Here is a 23,643-nt window from a genome sequence, read left to right as displayed (position 1 = left end):
TGAATATATACTTCAAAGATAATTGAAACTTCAAGATAATAGGCCTTATTACTAGTCATTAGATGGATTAGCAGATAAATCAACTTAAATGAAGGAGGAAGCAAATGCCTATTCTATTCAAACTATAAGTGTAATGACTCAATTATGAGTTGCACCTAAGGTTACCATTTTACTATACATCTCTCTAGCACTTTTTTGCTTTTATCTATTAATATGATAAAGGTTTTCTAGATCAATTTTTATTTATTTATTTAACTTGCATGTTTTCCTTTCTTCTGCCAAGCATTGATCAAATTCCCAAATCCAATTAAGAACAAGATTTCAAATGGGGAAAGCATCTAAATTTAGGAGTTCTTGTACAAGAGTGAAAGACATGTGAAACGTTTGATTGGATTAGAAAGTTTAGAGAGAGAAAAAGACATTATAGTGCCCTATTATACTTCTGCAAGCTATTTTGAGTTTTATGCATGGATAACTGTTAGTCGGATAATACGACTAACTTTTGTGTAAGAAACTTGGGTAAATTGTATATAAATCCTCCCATTTATGGTCATTTTGTAGTGTTGTAATTACTCTTTGTTAAATATCGGTAATAAGTACTTAGTATCCCATTCTATGTATTTAATGATCATTCCTTTGCAATTTTAGGCTAATTAGGCAAGTTTGGTGGAAGTGCTGATTTTGAGCCGCTCGTTAAGCCAATTCTCTGGCTTAGCGAGCCATCCGCTGAGCGCAGCAGTTCATGGCTAAGAGCGTAGAAGATCTTGGAAGTATATGAGTTGTCAATGATGTGCTCAGCGAGAATAAATTCGCTAAGCGCATCGCTTGAACCTCCAGGCTGAGCAAGCATTACTGGCGCTAAGCCAGAAGTCATTTACACGCGCTAAGCTAGCCCATCTCCCACTAAGCACACGCATCCCAATAGAATTGTCTATTTAAAGCTGAATCTCGAAATTGAGAGTGGTGTGGAGTTTTTTTAGAGTTTTGGCTATGGAGAGACCAGGAGATAACTAAGCTTGAAGAGGAAGCTATCTTGCGGAGCATTGGATGAGATTTTGAGTGATTGTGAGGTTTCTATTGGTGGAGGAGACATCCTGACTACCTGCAACTCTTCAATCTTTCACTTTCTCTTTTCCTTGTTGTAAAAGAAGTCTCCCTGTTATGGAGAGTTAAATCCTCAGTTGGTTCTTCCTATGGGGTACTTGATGTAAATACTTTTATATCTATCTGATGATGTTTTATATGTTTGTTGTGCTATCAGTGCTTCATTTTAGTATGATTTTTCCTTGATCACGTAGATGCATACATAGTTAGGGTCACTCAACATTGGGAAATGGTTTGATCCTTAGAACTTGATAACATGGGCTAGTTTATCGTATCGTCACAAGGGACCAGGGTACGGTAACCTAGTTGTTGGTATGTATGTCTTAATGTGGTTCTGGTCAAGTTTAGTCCAACAAGAGGAATCTAAGGACGATACTTGAGTGGCGTCAAAAGCAACGATGGTGGTGGTTGCAATAATGGCTGGCAGCAGCAATCCGACCAGCGGCAATTGGGGCACCAGAAGGGGACATGGATGCCTCGGGCTCTTCCACCTTGCCCATACTACTCATCCATCGGGGCACCAACAAGGTCCTTCATGCTTCTCAACTTATTAAAAACTTTGTGTCGGTTAAAAAATTTACAACTGACAACTCAATTTCAGTTGAATTTGACCCTTTTCATTTTTTTGTGAAGGATTTCCAAACGAGGATACATCTCATGAGATGTGAGAGTCGGGGCGACCTTTATCCCATCACCACCACCATCACCACTAATCAAGCTCCTTCACCATCTACTTTTGCCGCTTTAGCACCATCGTTATGGCATGCTCATTTGGGTCATCCGGGAGCACTTGTTTTTGACTCCCTTAGGCTAAATAAATTTATTAAGTGTAATCAAACTCATAGTTCTCATGTTTGTCACTCTTGTTTTCTTGGAAAACATGTTAAGTTATCATTTGTTTCTTCTCATTCTTGCACTATTATGCCTTTTGATATTATCCACAATGATATTTGGACATCTCCCATTTTGAGCTCTTCGGGCCACCAATATTATGTTTTGTTGTTGGATGATTACTCTAATTTTTTGTGGACATTTTCATTGTCTAAGAAGTCTTAAGTTTTTCCACATTTTTATCTTTTAGAACTTTCATCCACACTCATTTTGAATGGGAAGTAAAGGACATTCAATGTGATAATGGTAGGGAGTTTGATACTGATCCCTTTTAGGAATTTTATAAAGTAAATGGGTTAGCTTTTCGCTTCTCTTGTCCATGTACATCATAACAAAATGGGAAATTTGAGAGAAAAATTTGTACCATTAACAACATTATTCGTTCTCTACTAGTCTATGAATCTTTACCACCTTCCTTTTGGCATCATGCTTTGCATTAAGCTCGTTCCACCCCGTGTGTCTTTTTGGGGTACCCATCTAATCATTAGAGGTACAAGTGCTATGCTTTGTCCTCTCGTAAAATCATACTAAGTCGCCATGTCATTTTTTATGAAACCTAATTCCCTTTTGCTAAGTTGCACACTCCACAACCTCACACTTATGGTTTTATGGATGACGAACCCTCCCCTTACGTGGTCCACCATTCAACCTCTTCGTTAGGCCCAAAACAACCAGCCCAGCAGGTCTTGCCCAACCCGAAACTTGCTACCCAACCTACACCTCCATCCGACCCATCCACACCTAGTCTACAATCGCCACAACAATAACCCTTACCCATCCCAGAGCCTGCACCTTCACCTTCATATCAACCTACTCCTTTTTTGGATTCCAGACCCGTCATATAGGTGGTCTATTCTTATCTCAGCAGAAGTATGTAGTAGAAATCATTGAACGGATCGACATGTCATCTTGTAAGCCATCTCCTACTCTGGTTGACAGGAAACCAAAGCTCAGTGCTAATTCCAACACACCATATGCCAATCCATCTCATTATTGAAGCCTTGCAGGGGCTCTTCAATATATCACCTTCACGAGACCCAATACTGCTTATGTTGTGCAACATGTGTGTTTATTCATGCATGACTCGAGGGAAGAACACATGCACGCTCTCAAGCGCATTGTGCGCTACATTCAAGGTACTCTTGATCATGGCTTGCATCTATGTCCATCTTTAACATCCACTCTTCTCTCTTATACATATGTTGATTGGGGAGGGTGTACGTATACCATACGCTCTACATCGGGTTATTGTGTGTTTCTTGGTGATAATTTAATTTCTTGGTTCGCCAAACGACAAGCTACATTGTCACAATATAGTGCGGAGGCAAAATATCGAGGCATTGTCAATGTGGTTTCTAAGTCTTGTTGGTTACAAAACCTTCTTCTAGAGCTTCATTGTCCTATTCAGAAAACTACCTTGGTATATTGTGATATTGTTAGTGCAATATATCTCTCTGGAAATCCTATTCAACATGAACACACTAAACATATATAGATGGATATTCACTTTGTTCGCCAAAAGGTTACTTGTGGGGAAGTTTGAGTCTTACATGTCCCATCACATTATTAGATTGCAGATATTTTTACAAAGGGCATTTCCTTGGTTCTATTTGAGGATTTTTGTAATAGTCTCTGCATACGACAACCTCTTACTTCGACTGCGGGGGTATGTTAGAATATATGTTAATATATTTTTGTATCTAGTCATAATAGTGATCTGCTGTATAATTAGTTTCCTTATTATAGCCTAAGATCTCTCATGTGTATACTTAATTTCCTTATTATAGCCTAGGATCTCTCTTGTAATGGTGGTATATAACCATAATTTTGCTAATGAAATGGACACGAAGTTATATTCTTTCAAACGCTTTTAGCTAAAGATTCATATAGTTAATTTCAACATAAGTTTATTTGATGCATGCTCTTTGTTTTTCCTGATGCATTGTTCTATAATGTTAATTTACCATCATCACAAATAACTTCAACATTGAGGATGGCTACGAACGACAAAGTGGAAGCAAAGAAGATATTGCAAATAAAGTGAGTAGAAGAGGATGCATAATCAAAGTATCAAAGCAAAGAAGATATTGCAGATAAAGCGAGCAGATAAAAACTCCAAAACACAAACTTACCAAGAGAGAGAGAGATTCAGAATAGCAGTTGGTTCACACTGTGCCAGCAACCAATGGACTTAAAGCGCTACCATGGAGGGATTCAGAAGTGTTGTCGTAGAGGATTTCAAGTCGCGGAGGGATTCACAAGCACCGCAGTGGAGGATTGAAGTCAGAGAGGGTTTTCCTCAAGAGGTTCCTTGAAATCGGAGAAGGTTTGGTTGAGTCATTGTGAACGCAAGAACAAAACACTCAAACAAATTTAATTTGGACAAAACCACAACATATATCTAGTCTAAATCGATGTTAACAATTATCAAACAACATGATTTTTTAAAACTGATGTAAATATAGCAATATTAAAGCCTAAGTTTCTAATAGTAATTATTTTAATTACTTAACCTTAGTTTCACATATAATTTATTTCAAATAACTTATAAGTTAGTTCATAAATTCATTACTAAATTTCTCTATTTTATTAGTTTTACCTCACTACATTAATTTATTTGAAATCTCTTTATATTAATTTTTTTATTTGAAAATATTTTTGTCTATTTTTTCACGCATCTCACATGCACATGACAATGGACAATCATCAATTCATCATCGCTACTCTGTACGTTCTTTTCGTGCTATATATTATTTAAATGTTAAAAAAAGTATACGTTTATTAAAAGAATGATTCTAAAAAATATAAATAAATTTTCAAATTTTTAGCCTTATTTTACAATACAAAATTTAAAAAAAAAATCCTACTTTTAAGATGATAAATTATTAAAAATAAATTCAAATATTACTCTCTTTCTCTTTCAAAAATGACTTTCTTACGTTATTTCCGTGCTATTATTAAAAAATGATTTTAAACAATATTAATAAAATTTTAAATTTTTAGCATTCTCTTATAATATAAATTAAAAAAGAAACATTGTGTTAGTTATTAAGATAATAATTTATTGCATTCAAAAAAGATAATAAGTTATTAAAATTAAAAGAATTATTTCAACATTTTGAAATTTTATCTAAATAACTTAGAGTTATATTGGATTACGATTTTAAAGAATTCTAAAATACTTTTATATATAAAACATGTCTTGAGGTATTTAATCAAGACTTTTAAAAATTGCAATTAGGATTTTATTAGAAGTACAAAAAAATTCAATGATATTTAATTAAAAATTTTGATAACTTAAAAAAAGTCTCATAGTATTAAAAAATATAAAGATTTTGATGGATTCTTTTTTAGTATGGATTTCATGTGACTTTTCAAAAGAAAATATACATCAAACAATTCCACAAAAAATCTTGAGACTTCCTCCATTCATTTTTTTTTTCTTTTTCCTCTCATTACTCTTAATGCATTTTCTCTTTCTTGAAGACAATATAGACATTCAGATACAACTTCATAACCTTCAATATCTTGATAATCTTCAATAAAAGCATGTTTTTACCGTTGTCATTGTCATGCACTTCATTTGCTATGTATTATGGACATGTAGGCATTTTGGCCCACGGAGACTCTATCTTTTTGTATATGCGGTTGTTTATGACACTGGTTGTGACTTATTCAACTTTTCATTATTAATACAAATACAATTATTCTCAGTTATATACTCAAATTGGGGTTTGTTTCAACACTAGAAAGGTTCGCAAACTTATCATTTTTAGCAATGGTAGACCGAGTTATCTGAAACTCATCTAATCTATTAAAATTTATTCACAGAAGTTGTTATTGTACAAAGCTGAAACTCAACCAGGAACCTTGTATTCCTCATGGTAGATATGTCTATGTCCTGGATTGTGTCTTTACTCATGACTTGTGAATGTTGTTTTTTATAATCGGTACTATATTTTGTTTTGCCTTTTAAAAAAAATCATTTGTTGTAAAAAAAAAACACTTGCAATAACGAAAATCTAATTTTCTAGTTTCAATTGTTAATTGAATAGGATTTATGGTGTTCAAAAGTTGAATCAAATAGGATAAAAAAGAATTACATGACTCACTTATTTATTTTTCATGAAAAAGTAAAGATATTGAAAGTTGGTGGATTTTTGTGAGTGAAAGAAAAATTTACACATTCTCAATTTTTTTATAAACTCTTATAATTTTGAATTTATGTGTTATAAATTTATTAAAATCTAAACTACAAAATTCAAATAATAAAAATCTTAAAAATTGTTACATACTCACAAAATCTTTTAAAATCCATAGAATTTATTATGCAAAAGTCATTTAAAATCCTAATTCAAACTACCCTTAATTTAGTGAGAATTTCCATGTACTAAATGGCATTGTTGTAAATTTCATACTTGTGAATTGGCAGCGCTTGATAATAACAATGAAAGTCTTCATATGATAGCAAATTAATAATGTGAATCAATTAACTATTCAACTTTAACCCGATACGATATAAGATAGAATGCATACACTACTACACTGAAAACTAAAAACGATAAGTAAAACACAATAGACAAGATAGAGCACACATTAAACTATTCAATTCTATTTGATAAAGGAAACAATCTGGTTAAGCAAAGCCTTAGCATTGTCACAATTCGGATCCGACATATGAAACACGTGATCCTCGTCCTTAGTCTCAACCACGTCCACAACTCCAGGCCAATCACTCTTCTGAAGCAACTCTTTGTAGTGCCAACCCCTGTCCTTCAGCAAATCCTTCTCCGCCACACAAACAAGCACTCTCCCACAGGCCAGTTTCCCCAGATTCGGATCCTGACCCGGGTTGATAATCGGGTCGTCGGATCCCGTCGTGGTGGGGCACGTAAATCGCCACAACTGGTGCACCTTGGCAGTGCCTTCTGCCCGCTCCGCCTCACACTCCAGCGGCTCCGTGCCCCAGAAATAAGGATGCACCAAAGCAACCCCTTCTAGCTTCAAACCAGGTAACTGTTCTAACCCGACCCGAATGCCCAAATAGCTCGCGATGTTGGCGCCGGCGCTGTCGCCGGCAACGAACACTTTCTCAAAATCCCCGTATTTGTTCAGCCACTCTTCAACACCGTTTCCACCGATATGGGAAGCGACCCATTTGAGGGCACTCCACGAATCTTCGTGGGCAATGGGAACCGGGTGCTCCGGTGCCCTCCTGTAGTGGACGGAAACGCCTATCACATTAGCCTTTGAAACAACGTTGTTGAGTAGGTTGTGGTAGTTCGGAGAAAACGGTGTTCCAATTATGAAGGCGCCGCCGTGGAAGTAAACTAAAATAGGAAGCTTTTGCGTTGGTGGGTAAGTGGTTTTCGGAATGTAAAGCCTGGCGGATACGCCGTCTTTTTCGGCGATTACGACGTCTTTCGATTCCACGTTAGTTTCGGGGTCGAGACCCGGAGGAACAACCTCGAAGCCTGCGAGCCTCTCTATGCGACCGTTTTTGTAGACTTTGAGGATGGGTGGGATGTCATAGGCTACTTCACTTTCTGTGGAAGTTGTTGAATCCATAGTAGTTGATGAGGGTGGTATAAAGTACTGTAAGGGTTTTTTGAGTTTGTGAGAAGGGATTAGAAGAGGGTTATGTGATTTAAGGGGGAGGGATGGGTAATCAAGTTTTTCAACTGATGGGTAGTTTGGTTTTGTTGGGACGTTAAGATATTTCAGTGCCGGTGGTTGGTGTCCACTGAAAATTGGGCACCATATCGTCTTCTAAACACTCCCCTAGTCCCAATCAATACTCTATCACCTTTTTATAAAGGCAAAGGGAAGTAATTGGTCGGTTAAATGTTTGTGAACTGCATTTTATGCACATAAAAAATGAGATAAATAGAAAGAGAAACAAACGTGTGTAAAGAATAATGATAAACATCCTCATTTGTTGGTGGATTGGAATTAGAAAAAAGATAGAGAGAGAAGAAAAAAAAAATACTTATATAAGATTTAGTCTTTTAAATGTAATTATTATCTCTTTTTTTTTGTTTGATGTGTAATTTTGGTGTTTTTATTTTAAAATTAAGATATTTGGTTTTTTTATTTTAAAAATTATTCGATTTTATTCATTTTATTTTAAATTAGAGATATTTAATCTTCTTATTTTTAAAAAAAATATAATTTTAATTAATTTTTTTTTTTGTTCAATTGAACCTTAAACCTAACATATTCATTTAAAATACCATTAAGAAATAATTTAATTGATTATAAAGTAAGAAATAAAACATAAACAAAATTATAGATTTTCTAAAACCCGAGAACTAAAATTACGGATTTTCTAGAATATGGAGATCAAATGCCTTAATTTTAAAATAGAATGATAAAAATTATGGATTGAGTAAAATAGAGAGATCAAAATTGTATTTAAACCTAAAATTTATTTATAATTTTTTAAAAGTTTAATTTATATACATACAAATAGCTGGTTATTATGATACCAAATGCAATGCAAACTAAACTGTATCCATTTTATATTTCATTATCACTGGGTTATTAGTCACCTATTTGCCTCCAATACTAAAAGCCTATATGCAACATTTGAACGTGAAGAGATGGATGGGGAGAATTGTTGGTAAATATTTACGTTTTAATTTAAAATTTATAAATATATATTACTTATATTAATTTTATTTTATAAAATAAAATATATATTTTAGAGTTTCTTAAGATTTTGTTTTAATGAGTCAACTAGTTTGTTACGTTTGTTTTGACAACTGGTTTCCAATGGTCATATTTTATTGTTGCATAAGTGTCTATATATATCTATTTCCTCATTTCTAAAATTCTAAAAAAGACACAAGCAGTCTCGTTTCTTTCTCCCAAAAAAAATTCTCTTTCTTTTCCAGTCATATTTGGTTGTTGCATAAATGCCTATATATATCTCTTCCCTCATTTCTAAAAAAGGCACAAGCAGAGACAGTCTCGTTTCTTCCTCCCCAAAAAAAATCTCTTTCTTTTCCTATAAAAAAACTTATTTCTTGAGAGCAATAACATTGGTGTTCAAAAGGTTTGGGGATCCTTTCGTTGCACATGATCGGAACCAACAGGTTGGGAAAGGAGCGCAATCAAATTTTCTTACCAGTGCAGTGGGGCGTTTTCTCTCTAAGGATAATGTTTACGCGCTTTAACCCAGGCTATATCTTTCTTCTCCTAATTTATTTTCTTTGTGCTTATTGTATGATATAGTGCATTGTTGATTTATGTGGTGTCAATTAAATTGATTTTGTTACTGTTATTTTGTTATTAAATTAAAGGTTTTGCATTTTCTTTTTATTTATTTCTTTCATTTTTTATTTTATTTTCTAACAGTCTTAGATCTACTTTTTTCTGGCATAGTCTTTTCTGCAGTAGCATTTTATTTTACCAAAATATTTGTCATGAATATGATTGACTCCCCTTTTAGTAAGTCTGAAAAATTAATGGATGAAGACATAATGTATTATGCTTTATTAAAAATGTTTTATTATGCTATCTCATTTCCTTAAATTTTAAATTAGTGAGAGATTGTTGAAAATATTTTCTTATAATTTGAAATTTAAAATATATTTTCTTTATTGATGATGGTTTTGAAGAGAAAATGCTTTTAGAGTTAGTTTATGTGAAAAACTAAAAGCATACTTCTAATTTCATTCCTATATGTTAGAAAAATATCTTTTACTTCGTCAAATTCTCCTTTGAACGTTACAGGTCTTTAAAATTAGGATGTTTGTTTGTTTTTTTTTTAATGTTATTGTTATTGCTGCAAGTATTTTGTTGTTACATGTTAGTGACTGGTTGCCTCTATATATGTAGCTTCTTGCTGTAATAATAATAAACATGTGAGAATACAACACAAAAAGCAATAAAATGAACACTTAGTGAAGCTTTATATTTTGTATGTCATTTTCTTGATATGGTATCTTATAATTTAAAAAAAAAAAATCTTTATGAGTTATGGAGAAAAAGAGAACCAAATCTGAAATATCTTAAAGTGTGGGGTGTCTAGTAAAAGTTAACATCCCTATTAACAAGAAAAGGAAAATTGACAAAAAAAAATGTTATTTGTATTTTTGTTGGATATTCTTTACATAATATTACTTATAAATTCGTAGTTGTTAATTCATAAGTGTCTGAAATTTCTAATGATACTATTATGACATCTTTTCTTTGAAAATGTTTTTCCTTGAAAAATAAATTGTTAAATCTTTATATGGTTTGAAACAAGCTCCAACGCAATGACACAAAAAGTTTGATCAAGTTGTTCTTTCGTATGATTTTCAAATTAATGATAGTGATAAATGTGTGTGTGTGAAACAATTTAATGATAATGGATGTGTCATTTTATATTTGTATCTGGATGACATATTGATATTTGATAGTAATATGCATTTCATAAATGATGTGAAGTTTTTCTTGTCTAGAAATTTTGATATGAAAGATCTTGGTTGTGTAGATGTGATTTTGGGAAATAAGCTTATAAAGAAAAATGATGGCATGACTTTTACCCAATCTTATTATATTGAAAAGCTATTGAAGAAGCTTAATTATTTTGATGCGAAACATGCTTTTACTCCTTATGACTCATCCATCAAGTTAAAGAAAAATTTGAGTAAATGAATTTCTTCACATAAATATTCTCAAAGTATCGGTTCATTGTTGTATTTGACAAACTTCTCTAGGCCTGTCTAATATTGCACATGCAGTTGGTAGATTGGAAAGTAATTGAGGGATTTAGTGATACAAAATTGAAGTTCTGATTCGATGAAATAAAATTGACAAGTGGTTATGTCTTTGCTTTAGCTGGTTGTGCAGTATCATGAAAATCTACTAGACAAATTATTATTTCACATGAAAGCAAAAATTATTGCTTTAAATACTGCTACTAGTGAGGTTGAATTTCTTAAAAATGTATTATGTGATTTGTCATTGTTGAATAAGCGTATACCTCCAATTCCAATGCATTGTGATAGTCAAATTGCTATATCTAAAGTGACAAGCAAAATTTTAATGAAAAAAGAAGACACTTAAGAGTGAGACATAAGTCTATAAGAAATTTGATTTCTCATGGTGCATTTCTCTTGACTTTGTCAGGTCAGAAAATAATATTGCGGATCCGCTTACAAAAAGGTTGACATGTCAACAAGTACTTGAGTCGTCGAGGGGAATGGGTCTAAAGCCCATTATTTAGTTACAACAATGGACACCCATCTCCGTGTGATTGGTGATCCCATGAATGGAGTTCAACGAGTAACAACGAAATTGTTTGTTGACTAAAGTACACCAAAATGAAATTTGGCTGAGTTGTTCTGTTTCTCATTCCTATGACGAGGTGTATTATAAATTGTGGCAATATTAAGGTTGAGGTATTTACATATGTGTATTTTTGGTGTATAAAAATACTTCTTAATGAATCCAATGACAATTATTGTAAGGGTGAGGGTCACAACCCACTCTTTGAGGATTCACCTAGTGAGTGTGGTGGTGGGGCTGTGACTGTGAGATATGAGTTAATTTCTAAGTGACACTCACAAAACAAGATACAAGCGCAAGGCCGTGTAACGCGCTATCACTGATTAGAACCTAATTGAATGCCAATATTGTAGGGGTTGTGTACTAAAGTCCGGTTAAAGAATATGTAGTTCATGTAGAAGCAAGCTTCATGATGATGAACCAAACAATTTTGATGATGCCAAAAGCCCAAGTGATTGATTCAAGACTTCAAGATCAAGCATCAAGAATCCAATCCAAGATTCAAGATTCAAGAGAAGAAATCAAGAAGCAACAAGTCAAGACTTCATATAGGATAAGTATTAAAAGAATTTTTCAAAAACCAAATAGTACAGTTTTGTTTTACAAAAAGAATTTTCTCAAATTTTCTAAGTTACCAGAGTAATTACTCTCTGGTAATAGATTACCAGTTATCACTAATCGATTACCAGTGACCAGTTTGGTTTTCAAAATGTTTTCAAATGATTTATAACGTTCCAAAATGATTTTCAAATAGTGTAATCGATTACACTATATTATTAATCGATTACAAGTGAATCTGAACATTGGAATTCAAATCCAATTGTGAAGAGTCACAACTTTTTATAAAATACATTGTGTAATCGATTACACCTTTGTGGTAATCGATTACCAGTGATTAGTTTTAAAGAAAAAGTTAAGAGTTATAACTCTTAACATGGTTTTCTCAAAAGTCATAACTCTTCCTTGACCAGACATGAAGAGTCTATAAAAGCATGACTTTGGCACATGTTCATAAGATATATGATATCCTTCCAAACAATCCTTTTTCACAATCTTTCTCTAACCATTGCCCATTGCTTTTTCTTTGCCAAAAAGCTTTCTAAACTTTGTTTTTTTGCAAGTGGAAATTCTGCAGAAAACAAAAGTGTGTTATCTTTTCTTCCTTCTCCCTCTTGCCAAAAGATTCAAAGGACTAACCGCTTGAGAATTCTTTTGATTCTTCCGGACTAACCGCTTGAGAATTCTTTTGATTCTTCCTTCTCCCTCTAGCCAAAAGATTCAAAGGACTAACCGCCTGAGAATTCTTTTGATTCTTCCTTCTCCCTCTAGCCAAAAGATTCAAAGGACTAACCGCCTAAGAATTCTTTTGATTCTTCCTCTTCCCTTTAAACAAAAGATTTCAAAGGACTAACCGCCTGAGATATCTTTTGTTTCCCCTTACAAAGATTCAAGGGACTAACCGCCTAAGAATTCTTTGTCTTAACGCATTGGAGGATACATCCTTTGTGGTACAAGTAGAGGATACATCTACTTGGGTTGTAATACTGAGAACAAGAGAGGGTACATCTCTTGTGGATCAGTTCAAGTGGAGGGTACATCCACTTGGTTGTTCAAAGAGAACAAGGGAGGATACATCCCTTGTGGATCTATGCTTGTAAAGGATTTTACAAGGTTATTGGAAATCTCAAGAACCAGTGGTTGCTTGGGGACTGGATGTAGGCATGGGTTGTTGTCGAACCAGTATAAAAACTTGTGTTTGTTTTCTTCTTCCCTACACTCTTTATCATTCCGTTGTGTACTTTTTATTTCTGCTTTACTTTTGTCTAAGTTATTGTTTCTATTCTTTACTTTCTCATAACTTAGTAGTAAAGCCTAATTGGTTGAGTATTATAGTGAACTGTTGTATATCTTGTACTTATGAAAAGAAAAACATAACACAGAATGCAGATTCTCATAACTGGAAGTAAACCAAAGGGTGTCAACAAGTTTATGTGCAAATTACAAAGTTTTGGATACACGTATAACAGGCTAACAACATCCTTCACAGTTGTTAATGAAGGAAGCAACTCGATCGAGCAAAGAGACAGCGTTGTCAAAATCCTGATTCAACAAATGAAACACGTGACCTTCTCTTTTGGCCTCTCCATAACCTCCACAACACCGTGTCACCCACACTTCTCGAGCAACTCCTTGTATTAACTATTGGATCTAAAACATTAATCTAGCACAAATCAAGCAATGGAAACTTGAATCACACACACAAACTCACCAAGAAAAGTGGAGAAGATGAGCAAGAAAGAGATGGAGAAAAAAAACAGAATAACGGAATTTCATATCTTGTGAAAATTGAAATTACACAGTATTTATCCCATAGCAAACTCTCCTATTGTGAAATTACAATTATTCCCCCTACTTATATTAGTATAGACAGAATTATCCCTTTCTCTAATACTCTCCTTTAATTCTGTATCTATCACTTAAACTCAACATTACAATAATAGTAAAAGAAAAACAACAAATCACATATATGGTGCTATAGCACTTATTCTGGTGCTACAACACCCTTACAGCACTTAACAGAGATCTTCACCACACTTCAATCACTCCCAATCTGCTCCTTAACTCTTTGAACTGATCAATCTTCAATGGTTTGGTGAATATGTCTGCTACTTGCACAGTAGTTGGACAATACTCAACACTTAGTTTGCCTTTTGTCACTTGCTCTCTAAGGAAATGAAATCGTGTTTCTATGTGTTTGCTCCTCCCATGAGTAACTGGGTGTTTAGCTAGATTGATGGCAGATTTATTGTCCATCATCAATGTAATAGCACCCTTTTCCTTCATCTTCAGTTCACCAAAAATATTGTCAAGCCACTGAGCTTGACAAGCTGCCATAGCAGCTGCAATGTATTCTACCTCACATGAGGAGAGAGCTATCACTTGTTCCTTCTTTAACCATGCTCAGTTGTGCATTTGAGGAATCCAAGCTTCATTAGAAAGCCATCAATGCGCCTGTTCCAGGCTCTAAGCGCCTGCTTTAAGCCATACAAAGCCTTGTTCAATTTGTACACCTTCTCTTCACTTCCTTTTATTTCAAACCCAGGTAGTTGACTCACATAAACCTCCTCCTCTAGAGGACCATTCAAGAAGGCTGATTTCACATCCATATGGTGCATATGCCACCCTTTTTGACTTGCTATAGCAGTAATAATTCTCACTGTCTCCATTCTTGCAACAGGTGCAAACACCTCATTAAAATTAGTGCCAGCCTTTTGCAAGAATCCCTTTGCCACTAGCCTGGCCTTATACTTGGAAATCTCTCCTTTTGGATTCTTTTTTACCTTATAAACCCACTTTACTGCAATAGGTTTTTTCTTATCAGGCAGAGGCACAAGTTGCCATGTATTATTCTTTTCAATAGCTTTCAGCTCTTCTTTCATAGCATCAATCCACTTTGTGTCATTCATTGCTTCCTCCAAGCTCACTAATTCAGATTCAAAAAATAGAGCTAATTGTACTAGCTCACCTTCCTCCCCTATTGTTGAATCATGTATCAATTCATAATCCTGTAACCTGCTAGAGACTTATCTAGCTCTCTGTGATTTCCTTACTCCTCCTTGGTCACTGTCATCAATTACTACAGCAGAAGAATCACTTGGCTCATCAATAGGAGCTTCAATCACAACTTTTGTAGGCTTCTCTACCATCTCTTTATCCCAATTTCAGTCCTTGGATTCATCAACTACCACGTCTCTACTCACGAGCACTTCTTTGGTTAGTGGATTAAACAATTTGTAACCACCAATGGCATGATAACCCAACAGTATCATTATCTCACTTTTGCTATCTAACTTCTTTCTCAACTGATCAGGCACATGTTTATAACAAATAGAGCCAAAAAATTTAAAATGACTAACCACTGGTTTGCGTCCAGACCATGCTTCTTCAGGCGTGATTTTATTGAGCCTTTTTGTTGGGCTTCGGTTTAGCACATACGCTACAGTGGAGACAACCTCTGCCCAAAGAAATTTTGGTAGCTTCTTTCCATTAAGCATGCATCTGACCATATTCATCACTGTTCGATTTCTTCTTTCTGTTGTACCGTTATGTTGGGGAGTGTAGGGAGGTGTCACATCATGCACAATACCTTCTAGTTCACAGAATTCATCAAATTCATTGCTAGTATACTCTCCTCCTCCATCAGTGACTATAGTTTTTATCAAGAAACCAGTTTGTCTCTCAACCATTCTCTTGAACTTCTTGAATACTCCTAGCACTTCACTCTTTATCTTCAAGATATACACCCACATCTTCCTAGTGAAATCATCTAGGAATGATACAAAGTATCTACTCTCACCAAGAGATTCACACTGCATTGGGCCACACACATCAAAGTATATCACTTTAAGCTTTTCTCTTGCCTTAGTTTCAACAAATTTCTTAAAAGGCTCTCTGTGCTTTTTAGACTCAACACAATTTTTACATAATTCTTTTGGTACATTTATCAATGGCATCCCCTAACCATGTTGTGAGTATTCAAGTCATGCAAGTCTCTAAAATTCAAGTGACCATATCTGTGATGCCACACCCAATCATCTTCACTCACTACTGCAGCTAGGCATTTATGGCAAAGTGCTTCAAGATTGGCTCTAAATGTCCTATTTCAAGACATAGAAACATCAAATATCAAACTATTTTTGTCACCTAAATCAAACAGTTTAAGTTTTTTATCTTCCATAATCACCTTATGGCCTTTCTCCACTAATTGTCCTAGACTGAGCAAATTGCTCTCCAGTCTAGGTACATAAAATACACCTGATAAGCAGTACTGTGTACCATTCGGCATCTTGATCATCACATTTCCAACTCCTTCTGCTAGCATGGCTCTACCATCAGCAAACTTGATTCTATTTTTCTTGCTTGAATCAAAGTTAACAAGCCATTCTTTATGACCAGACATATGTGTAGAACATCCTGTGTCAAGATACCACGAGCTCATTTTCCTCATCATCACCTTTGGCAAGATTTGCCTCATCACCTTGGGAATCTTTCTTCGCATAACACTCATATGCAAAGTGTCCCCATCTATCACAATTATAACATTGGATGTTCTGTTTATCAAACCTTTTTCTACCACCTCTTCCTCTACCATTGCTACCACTTCGATAGTAGCCTTTGCCCCTGCCTCTCTACGACTGATCAGGTTTATTTTCAACATTATTCTGGCCTCTTCCACTACTAGAAATATAGTCACTTCTTCCTCTATTGTTCCTACCACGACCTCTTCCTCTAAAATCACTTCTTCCTCTGTTACTGTCACCAGAATTCTTGTTCAACAATTTTTTGCTTATTTCTCTCTAGCAATCTAAGCTCTCTAGCTTCTAGTGAACTTTGCAATTCTTCTAAACCATTTCACTTAATTCCTTGGATTCCTTAATTGCACATACTATATAATCATATTTTTCCAACAGAGATGAGTAATTTTCTCACAAATTTTTCCATCAGTTAGAATCTCACCTTGTGTAGCCATCTGATTGGTGACTACCTTTACTCGTGCAAAGAAGTTAGCAATCTTCTCATTCTCTTCCATCGTCATCAAGTCAAACTGTCGCAGCAACACTTGAAGTTTCACCTTCTTGATTCGATCTCCACCAGCATAACATTTCTCAAGTTTATCCCAAGCCTGCTTCGCTGAAGTCGCCTTCGAGATCAGATTGAAATTCACATCATCTACACTCTGATGCAGGAAGAATATTGCCTTCGCATCCTTCTTCTTGCTATCCTTGTATGCATTCCTCACCAGTCACCACCTCAGTAGCGTGTTCTGCTGGTTCCGCTGCTACGCCATTCTTCACGACCTCCATCACGTCTTGAAATTCTATAAAAATAGTAAATATTTTTTAAAAAAATTATTACATATTAAAAGTTAGACATTTATACCATCAAACAAAAAAAATTTAATTCCCTTTAATACGTTACTGGATCTGCTCTGACTACACATTGTCCCCCATGGGAAGATGTTCGGGATTTTCTTAGTAGCCACGTATTAGGTAAAATAGAATTATTACAAGTATAAAGTTATTTAGTTAAATAATGTATATGTAGAGAAGCAATATATACACACACTACATCAATGTTATTAATGTATTAAATAAAATTTAGTCCTTAAAAATTCAAAATATATATATTTTTTATAAACATTAATAAAAAATATATTCTAGAATTTTTTAAAGAATATTTTTTAGTGTTATCAAATTAAATAAAGTCAATTTTATATTTTAACATGAGGAACAATGTAATACTTGCATTTCTTAAGAAAAAAGAGTAATTTACTTGGTGTTAAAGAAAGTTAAGCAGACTAAATAGTATATTTTAACATAAGAGGAGAAAATAGTGTAATATTCGCATGTCTCATGGAAGCCGTGTGATTTACCAAAACAAATAACTTTTCTCTGAAAAAAATACTCGTAAAAATTTATGAAGTGTTTAGGTAATTTTTCATTTTGAATTAGAATTAGGATAAAAAAAAACATATTTTTTTGGTTTTCCTAGAGATTATCAGTATTTGGTTTTTTCAAATAATCAGATACCACTAAAGAAAGAGAAAAAATGGAAAAACAATGGGTTGCATTCTTTATAGAAAACTTGAAATGACAAAGATGGGAATTGCTAGGGACACTCAGAGTTTTGCTGGTACACTCAGCAGAAGATGTGTAATTCCAATTTTACCCTTTCATAAGTTTGATATGGATTGTCAATCTGTATTAGGCCTACAGATTGGCAATCCGTAGGTCCAATACGGATTGGCAATCCGTAAGCCCATATGGATTGGCGATCTATATCAGGCTTACGAAAGGATAAAATTGGAGTTGTACATCTTCTATTGGGTGTATTAACAAAACGTTGGGTGTCCTTAGCAATTCCCGACAAAAAATTGTTTTTAATTCATATGGGCCCAAAGGAAGATTGCTCCTACTTCTTTATGTTTATGGGTCACCTTCATCCCTTAACAAACACAATTCAAAACACTTTACCCTATGCAATCGAAGTCCTTTGAAGAGTATCACGCCCGTCTATATAGGTAACAAGGGTTTTTCTTTGTGCACCCAGCAAATTGCTGGTACACCCATCACAACATGCGCAACTTCAATTTTTTCCTTCTGTAAAATTGATACAGATTGCGAATATGTAAATCCTATACGGACTAGCAATATCTAAGTCCAATACGGATTGACAATCCATATTTAATCCGTATGAGACACCAATCCGTATTAAACTTACAGATTCAAAATCCATATCAATTTTAGGGAAAAACAAAATTGGAATTGTGCCTGTTATGCTGGTGTACCAGCAATTTATTGGGCACACAAAGAAAAACCCAGGTAACAAAATGAGCTATTCGACTCAATGTGGACTGACCCAATACAGGTGACGGGATCTAATGGATTGGCCCATAAAAGTTTAAATTTAATTTGAACCATGATAGGATTGGTAATTTGGCTTAAAAAATTTATGACCAAGTAAAATCCGTAATGTTCAAATTTCTTTCTTGCAAATTTTTTTTCTATTTTTTTCATAAAATTATAATGTATCATTTTTTTAATCCAAAACAAGATTTGGTTGTAGTTAAAAATCGTCACAATAAACAGAGAATTTGCCACAAATTTTTGAACCTCTATTCTCTAACCTTCTTCAACTTTGTAAAATGAACCATTTTTTTAAAAGATGTAATTAATTAAAGTCTTATATTCAGAAATTTTAGGGATGGAAGTAACACAAGTTCCTTATACTTGGAGCCTAATGTAGTGTTGGGAACATTTGAGCATAGAACTAACAGCCATAGGAAGTCAATAGCGAGTGATTGTAACCAATAGAATGCTAGTTTTAGTGGAAAAATGTGCTAGAATGATGGTTATACACGCATGTTATTGATGGAGTTATATTCATTTTAAAACAACAATAAAATATACTAATATGTCAAAAATCTTCTGGAAGACCCAATATTTTCATACCAATAATACGTCATTGATTGATTTTCTGTATATGAATGGAATATGCGTAAAACAAAACACGAAGACCATTACACTTTACACGGGTGCAATACCAGTTCTACAGTGAAGTATTTTATATAAAAAAATACTACAATAAAACAAATAATACTAACAGAGAGTTTTTTAAAAATATATAAGAATTTGAAATTTTGAAACACAGAACTGACAGAAGCAATTATTCAATATGAAACGACAAACAGAACCTGGACAGATTGAGCGACGCCATTTGCCCATTTCTCTATGCACTTGAATTCTGACGAGAACACAGAACAAGATGATTGAAATTTGGAAATAAAAGTCTGACTTAGTGTATCAGATCAGATGAAGAAGAACACAGAGAGTCACAGACAAAATCACTCCTATAGTTCCTACACAAATTCACGTAACTCCATATCCTTCCAAAGCTAGATAGTACAAAGTACTCACAAAACCGAAGTAATAACGAAAGCATAACAACAACAACAACGTTGATCATATATTATGGCTTCTTAATCTAACTATAATAAAATTAAATGGATTAATCAACAGTGCGCGGGGATTTGCTTGATGAAAGCGACGAACTGCTTAACGAGGTCCACAGATTTATCCTTAGTGGGGTCGAGCAAATGAAACACGTGGTCCTCGCCCTCGAACTCCACCATCTCCACCTTCCCCATCCACCCACTCTTCCTCAGCGCCTCGTAATAACTGCACCCTCTGTCACGCAGAAAATCCTTCTCCGACACGAAGATCAGCATCCTCGGACATCCCAGTTCCGACAGTTTCGGATCCTGCTGAGAATGTATCTTAAAGTCTTCGAACCCTCCGTAGGTAGGGTATAGATACTCCAGAAGCTCGTCTTTTTTATCGTTCCCGAAGTATGGGTGAAGCAAGACCATGCCTTTGAGGGTTAAATTTCCGAAGCCTTGTGTGGTGCCTCGCATGGCGGTGTTGTGGGCGATGTTGGCTCCAGCGCTGTCGCCGGCGAGGAAGACGGTGCTTAGATCGGCGTGGCAGTTGAGCCAGGGCTCCGGGTCGGAGGCGGCGACCCACTGGAGGACCTCCCAGGCGTCGTCGTATGCGGCGGGGAGGGGGTGCTCTGGGGCGAGGCGGTAGTGGACGGAGGCGACGACGACGTTGGCGGCGGCGGAGAGGGCGTTGAGGTGGTGGTGGTAGGCGGGGTTGTAGGGGGTGCAGACGCAGAAGGCGCCGCCGTGGATGTAGATCAAAAGGGGGAGTTTTTGGGCGGCGGCGGTGGGAGGGAGGTAGAGGCGGACGCCGGCACCGGTTTCGGCGTTGATGGTGACGTCTTTGGATTGGACGGCGGTGCCGGGGTCGGTGCCGGGAGGGGTGGTTTCGGTGCCGAGGAGGCGCTCGACGCGGCCGTCTTTGTAGACGCGGAGGAGGCCGGGGAACTCGCGGACAACCTCGTTGGCAGCGGCGGTTGTTTGGTCCATTGTATTAATGCAACGTAATGATGTGATTGTGATGTGGGAGAAAAGTGTGAGAAAGATGGAGGAGATGGAAGATGTGAGAGAGAGTGTGGTGTGTCATGAATAAAAGAGAAGGAAACGGTTGTTGGGGGAAGACAAGACCATAATGAACGGTTTAACTCCTTCCTGAAGCATACACCAATCCATACGTCTGAATCATCTTGCCTTTGCCAGTGTTAACGTTACTCACCATTGTTTTAACCGTCAAACAATTAACTTTATTACTACATAGTACTTTAAATTGCACTAGCTACTGCTTCTGTTTCATTTTAATTACAGTTTTAAAGAAGAAAAAAAATACTTGTCTTAACAGTTTAAAATCAATAGTGGATGGAAAGGTGTTGAATCTACGTCATTTTAGGCATGGAAGGAGGAAAAAGGGGGAGACTTTTCATAGTATTTAATAATGTGATATATAATATGATGATGAAATATAAAATATTTTTTTTTAATTCAAACTAAATAAAGAAAAAAATATCATATAATAAGTGATTAAAATTTAAATTCTCTCTCATTTTTCTGTCCCACAATCATAAAGAGTCACATCATTTAAAATATCATGTCACCTTTTCTCAAACTTTAACGGAGATCAACATACTTTTACTGGTTTGTATAGAGGTTAAATGTGTTATAATCTCCATCTAAAAATCCCAAATACTGGTTTCCAAAATCATTTCTAACGGATTCTGTTACTGCTCACTCTTTCTTTATTCTTAGTGCTATTCTACTTATCCATAGTCACACGGATAAATAGGTCTTCTAATGTTCCTTTTGGGCCTCTCTCAGTGGGTCTCATTTTTTATTGCTACCTTCATTTTTGTTGTTGTTGTCCTCATTTCTTATGCTAAAAATACCTTCCTATGAGAAAATCACCTTGTCCTCAAGGTGGTAAAGTTGATGCAGCTTGTCTCATTCCTCCCACGTAGTTTCCTCGGGGGATAGACCACATCATTGAACTAATACCAAGCGGGTCGGGGGATTTGAGGTCTCACCCATTTTGGAAGATAAGATAGACAATGATTCCAACACCGGGTGGTTATCGATAGCATAAGGAGGCAAAGGGTTTGAATCACGAACAAGTGGGTCATGGTGTGGGAAGAGCATCGAACAGTGAAACACAGGGTGGATCTTTGAGTTGCAACCGAAGACAATAAGCTACTTTCCCGATTCGTTCAACAATTTCAGAAGGGTTGTAGAAGCACTTGGCGAGCTTGTTATTATGTGTGACACTAGTAACCGATATTTGGCGATAAGGGCGGAGTTTAACATAGACCCAATGTCCAATACCAAATTCTTCGTCCTTGCGCTTGATATCTGAGTGTTTCTTCATTTTCTCATGGGCTGTGAGGAGGCGACACTTAAGCAATTCATGAATGACCTCTCTTGTGGCGAGCAGGGAATCAACAACCTCATTCGTGGATGACCCCACGATATAGTGAGGTATAGAGGGAGGGGGTTTGCCATAGGTGGCTTCATATTGTGTCTTTCTTGTGTTGGAATGGAACAAAGTGTTACAGGACCACTCCGCAAAGGCCAAGAACTTGTGCCAATAAGTGGGTCGTGGATGAACAAAAGAACAAAGGTGTTGTTCAATCACTTGGTTCATCACCTCTATTTACCCGTCTATCTGAGGGTGATATGCGGTGCTCATCCGCAAAGAGGTGCCGAAAATCTTGAATAATTCATTCCAAAAAGCACCAATGAATATGGGGTCGCGGTCTGAGACTAAGCTTCGTGGAATACCATGAATTTTGTGTCGAAGCAAAGCTTTCCAAGTTTATTTTGATGATGCCAAATACTCAAGTCAAGAATCAAGAGTCAAACAAGTTTCAAGAATCAAAGAGTCGTTCAATCAAGAATCAAGATTCAAGTGAAGTTTCAAGAGAAGACTCAAGATATGCAAGAACTTCAAGAATCATTAAGATAAGTATAATAAGATTTTTTTCAAAATATTGAATAGCACAATTTTGATCAAGAGAATTTTTCAAAAAGAAAAATCTTTACCAAAGAGTTTTACTCTTTGGTAATTGATTACCATAAGGCAGTAATCGATTACCAGTAGCCAACATTCTTCTCAAACTGATTTACAAAGCTGTAATCGATTACCATAAGCATGTAATCGATTACCAATATTTTAAAACGTTAGATTTCAAATTTCAAGAGTCACAACTTGTGATAAAATATTTTCAAATCATTTTAAACTTGTGTAATCGATTACACAATACTTGTAATCGATTACCAGTGTTTCTAAACATTTTGATTTTCAAATTTAAACATGAAGAGTCACATCTATTGATGTGTACTCAATTACACTATGATGGTAATCGATTACCAGTGACTTATTTTGAAAAATAAATTACCAAAAGTCACAATTTTTAAAGTGACTTGTTTCTGAAGATTTTTTCAAAAGTCACAATCTTTAAGTGACTAGTTTTCAAAAGAGTCACAACTTTTAAAAAGTGACTAGTTTTGAAGAAATTGCCAAGAGTCACAACTTTTAACTTGTTTTTTCAAGAGCCATCAAATGGCTATAAATATGTGGCCATGGCACGAATTTTAAAGAGAGAACTTTCAAATTTCTTTCATTCATCCAAAGCATTCTTCTAAGAGTTTTTGTTTAATACTTTCTTTATTTAAGAAAAGTTCATTGGTCAAAAAATTGTGCTATTCTTTTTCTTCATTCCCTCTTCCTCTTGCTAAAAGATTTCAAAGGACTAACCGCCTGAGAATTCTTTTGATTCTTTCTTTTCCCTTTAAACAAAAGATTTCAAAGGACTAACCGCCTAAGATATCTTTTGTTTTCCCTTACAAAGATTCAAGGGACTAACCGCCTAAGAATTCTTTGT

At 35.4% G+C, this 23,643-nt stretch overlaps 3 protein-coding genes across 3 annotated transcripts; all 3 read right to left on the bottom strand.

Moving 5' to 3' along the window:
• Nucleotides 1-6,476: 6,476 nt before the first annotated feature.
• LOC114419673 (probable carboxylesterase 2) lies at nt 6,477-7,782 on the bottom strand. Its single transcript, XM_028385415.1, has one exon. It carries the CDS (start codon nt 7,561-7,563, stop codon nt 6,607-6,609), a length of 957 nt encoding a protein of 318 aa, XP_028241216.1. The 5' UTR covers nt 7,564-7,782; the 3' UTR covers nt 6,477-6,606.
• Nucleotides 7,783-19,455: 11,673 nt separating this feature from the next.
• LOC114419671 (probable carboxylesterase 12) lies at nt 19,456-21,035 on the bottom strand. The gene has a single exon (XM_028385413.1). The coding sequence runs from the start codon at nt 20,759-20,761 to the stop codon at nt 19,847-19,849; it is 915 nt and encodes a 304-aa protein (XP_028241214.1). The 5' UTR covers nt 20,762-21,035; the 3' UTR covers nt 19,456-19,846.
• An 846-nt stretch (nt 21,036-21,881) lies between these two features.
• On the bottom strand, nt 21,882-22,403 carry LOC114420687. The gene has a single exon (XM_028386518.1). It carries the CDS (start codon nt 22,401-22,403, stop codon nt 21,882-21,884), a length of 522 nt encoding a protein of 173 aa, XP_028242319.1.
• Between the last annotated feature and the right edge of the window lie 1,240 nt (nt 22,404-23,643).

The sequence above is a fragment of the Glycine soja genome, chromosome 7, assembly GCF_004193775.1.
Source record: "Glycine soja cultivar W05 chromosome 7, ASM419377v2, whole genome shotgun sequence".
In the NCBI taxonomy this organism is placed as follows: Eukaryota; Viridiplantae; Streptophyta; class Magnoliopsida; order Fabales; family Fabaceae; genus Glycine; species Glycine soja.
This window is presented reverse-complemented; position numbering and strand designations above follow the sequence as displayed.

What these genes read in the sequence shown, in the direction of transcription:
- LOC114419671 (XM_028385413.1), bottom strand. Translation starts at nt 20,761, where the DNA reads ATGGACCAAACAACCGCCGCTGCCAACGAGGTTGTCCGCGAGTTCCCC.
- LOC114419673 (XM_028385415.1), bottom strand. Translation starts at nt 7,563, where the DNA reads ATGGATTCAACAACTTCCACAGAAAGTGAAGTAGCCTATGACATCCCA.
- LOC114420687 (XM_028386518.1), bottom strand. Translation starts at nt 22,403, where the DNA reads ATGAACCAAGTGATTGAACAACACCTTTGTTCTTTTGTTCATCCACGA.